The 2,594-nt window shown below is 39.6% G+C and overlaps 1 protein-coding gene across 1 annotated transcript in view; it reads left to right on the top strand.

Moving 5' to 3' along the window:
* LOC116849415 (diacylglycerol O-acyltransferase 1) overlaps positions 1-2,594 on the top strand; it is a 127,258-nt gene that overhangs the window by 17,476 nt on the left and 107,188 nt on the right. The window contains exon 2 of the mRNA XM_032826552.1: positions 2,238-2,366. Within this exon, the coding sequence (XP_032682443.1) occupies positions 2,238-2,366 (129 nt within the window). The remainder of the gene's footprint in view (positions 1-2,237; positions 2,367-2,594) is intronic.

The raw sequence follows: 2,594 nt of genomic DNA, 5'->3' as shown, positions 1-2,594 counted from the left end.
ATATATATATATATATATATATATATATATATATATATATATATTATACGGGTAATAATATGGTATACGCAGAAATAGATTGACCGTTTTATAAGTAATTCTACGAGGGTGTGACGTTCCATTTATCGATATGATTAGAATATAAACTGAGGTATAAATGACCGCTAATGCGAGAAGTTAGCAGAAATTTCGCTTTGTCATTTTTCTTCCTTGCTGTATGGTCGACTTATCGCGGCGCCGTTCGAGATCCTTTTAGCTCCTTTCGCGTTGCCGTGTGCATGCAATAAGCACTTTAGCACATATCGAAAATTCCATACGGTCCGCCGTTCTCGCGTGACTGACAACTGCGCAGCGCCAAGAATATTCCGTGCATGAAATCTGAATGGTGTCTATAGCGCAGATTGGAGGGTCGTAACACAAAACCCTCTTGTCTTGGTGTTTCCAGGGTGGATTATACACCGGATGCGTCCTCGTAATCGGCTTCCACGATGCGCGCCTATCATCCGCCGTCACGACGAGTACCAACAAGGACCATCGTATAAACTTTTCGAAAGGGTTTTGTCTTGCGGCACAAAACATTCGAGTGCCTCTCGTATCTACGATCGATAATCCGCGCTCGCGATTCATGGTAGCGATTACTCGTGTCCGACGGGCCAGCTTCTCGTATTGTACCCGTCATATTTGTTGGATCAAGTGAAAAAGAAAATAAATTAACTGGCGAACAAGAAAGGACACTTGCCGAACTTATCAGCCGTTTAAAATTAAAAATAAAGTTGCACGACGAGAATTTCTTGTTTATTTGCAAGAAATTCTTGTGTGTTTAATTAATTTTTAGAACGAAAGTTCTCGCGAACTTCCCGTTCAATTTACTGTCCATCGACGTGACGTCCATCGTCTTTAAAGGAAGGTTCTGATTTGATTATCGCAAAATGAAAGATCTCTACAATTTTTTTCCAATGAAATGAATAAAAATATCAATGTAGGATACTGACATACTATTTAGTGCTGCCATTTTATTAAATTTCCACTTTCTACATGTAACAAAAATTCATCTTCTAGCAAGTTTATTGGTATTTAAATTGTATTGTCCCACTAGTTTCAAATTATTACATTAGCTGTAATGTTCACCAGTTAGAGGCGTTCGCATTTAATAAACCTGGAGATGACGAAATTTCACTCTTTTTAAATAAAAAATAATTTTCTTATGCTTAAAACAATGACCAATGATAGCCAAAATTCTATATTGATATCTTTATGGATTTTTTTGAAAAAAAAATCTCATTTTTTTGCTATCTAAAGCAGAATCTCTCCTTAGCACGTAAGCGTGCGCAATCGTTTTTTAAATAAGGGCGCGTCTCGAAGTTTCAGAAGGATGCGTGTTGGTAAGAAGTTTAAGATAAGTGCCCCGTAAGTGAAATACGCATTCCATGTATCTTCATGGCTCCAGGATGCATTGTTATTGCCGTCCACCTTGATGCCTCAACGGATCAAAAAGAATTTGTGAATGCTCGTCTGAATGTCCGTTGGATCCGGACAAAACGGTATCCGCGCATAAGAGCACAAAGTGAAAGGATCATGCACGGGCAAAGCGGTAATCTCGCTACGATCGTCCGTCATAAAGTACATTTTGTTACCAGACTCCCACGTGGGAGACGCACGACAAGGTTGTAGATTCCGCGAGTGTTTCCGAGACAAATCTGCTTGCACGAATGTCCGTCACATAACGAGCATCTTTTATTGCGATAAAAATGACTCATATCATTTACCCCGTCGTCACGTGTGAACCGTATGTCAGTCCGTAAATTGATATAAGGACATGTATAACCGTGCAATATGAAAGCCCTTTTATTGCCCCATTCTCATCCCTACGTCGTTCCTACGTCTTTCTTCATATGGCCCGCGCACAAGAAGCATTTTGCTAGTATGGTGCTAGAATGAGAATATTCTCCTTAATGCCTTCTTCTTCTTCAGCGACTCGAGGCGGTCTATTATCGAATATCCGAAGGCACAATAACGAGCTCGTTCTATTCATGAAGAGATCGTAAAAGGGGCGAATACAGAATGTATTTAAATACGTAGATATTGCTTATAGAATTCAATTCTCCTGAAGAAACGTAACAGTTTTTACGTAATGCATTTTGCATAATTGCAATATGTGAAATTGGACGCATAATGGGGTGCGCGAGCGAGAAAAAAGAGAGCTTTTCAAAAATAATTTTTTTTATTTGTTTTTGCAGATGCCACCGGCCAAGAGATAGCCTCTTTTCGTGGAGCTCCGGCTTCGATAACTTCACAGGATTCGTCAACTGGGGCTTCCTACTGCTGAGCATGGGCGGTATCCGGTTACTGCTGGAAAATTTCATAAAGTGAGTATCTCGAATTGCCGATAATGCTCTGCTCTTATCTAACGGACGTAGTATATACAGGGTGTTCAAAAAGTCCCGGACCGGTGAAATATCTCGAAAACTAAGCATTTTAGAAAAAAATGTTTCAGATAAAAGTTGTGGCGTTTAAAAAGATGTATTTACTGATCACATCAGTTTGACCTTGGGTTGCGTAGCGAAGGTCAGGTCAAGGTCACATTAATTTTTTTA

This window comes from Odontomachus brunneus, unplaced genomic scaffold (assembly GCF_010583005.1).
Source record: "Odontomachus brunneus isolate Ranch 3 - 2012 unplaced genomic scaffold, Obru_v1 Obru_scaffold_115, whole genome shotgun sequence".
Taxonomy (NCBI): domain Eukaryota; kingdom Metazoa; phylum Arthropoda; class Insecta; order Hymenoptera; family Formicidae; genus Odontomachus; species Odontomachus brunneus.
The sequence above is the reverse complement of the archived record's forward strand: the minus strand, read 5'-3'. Positions and strand labels throughout refer to the sequence as shown.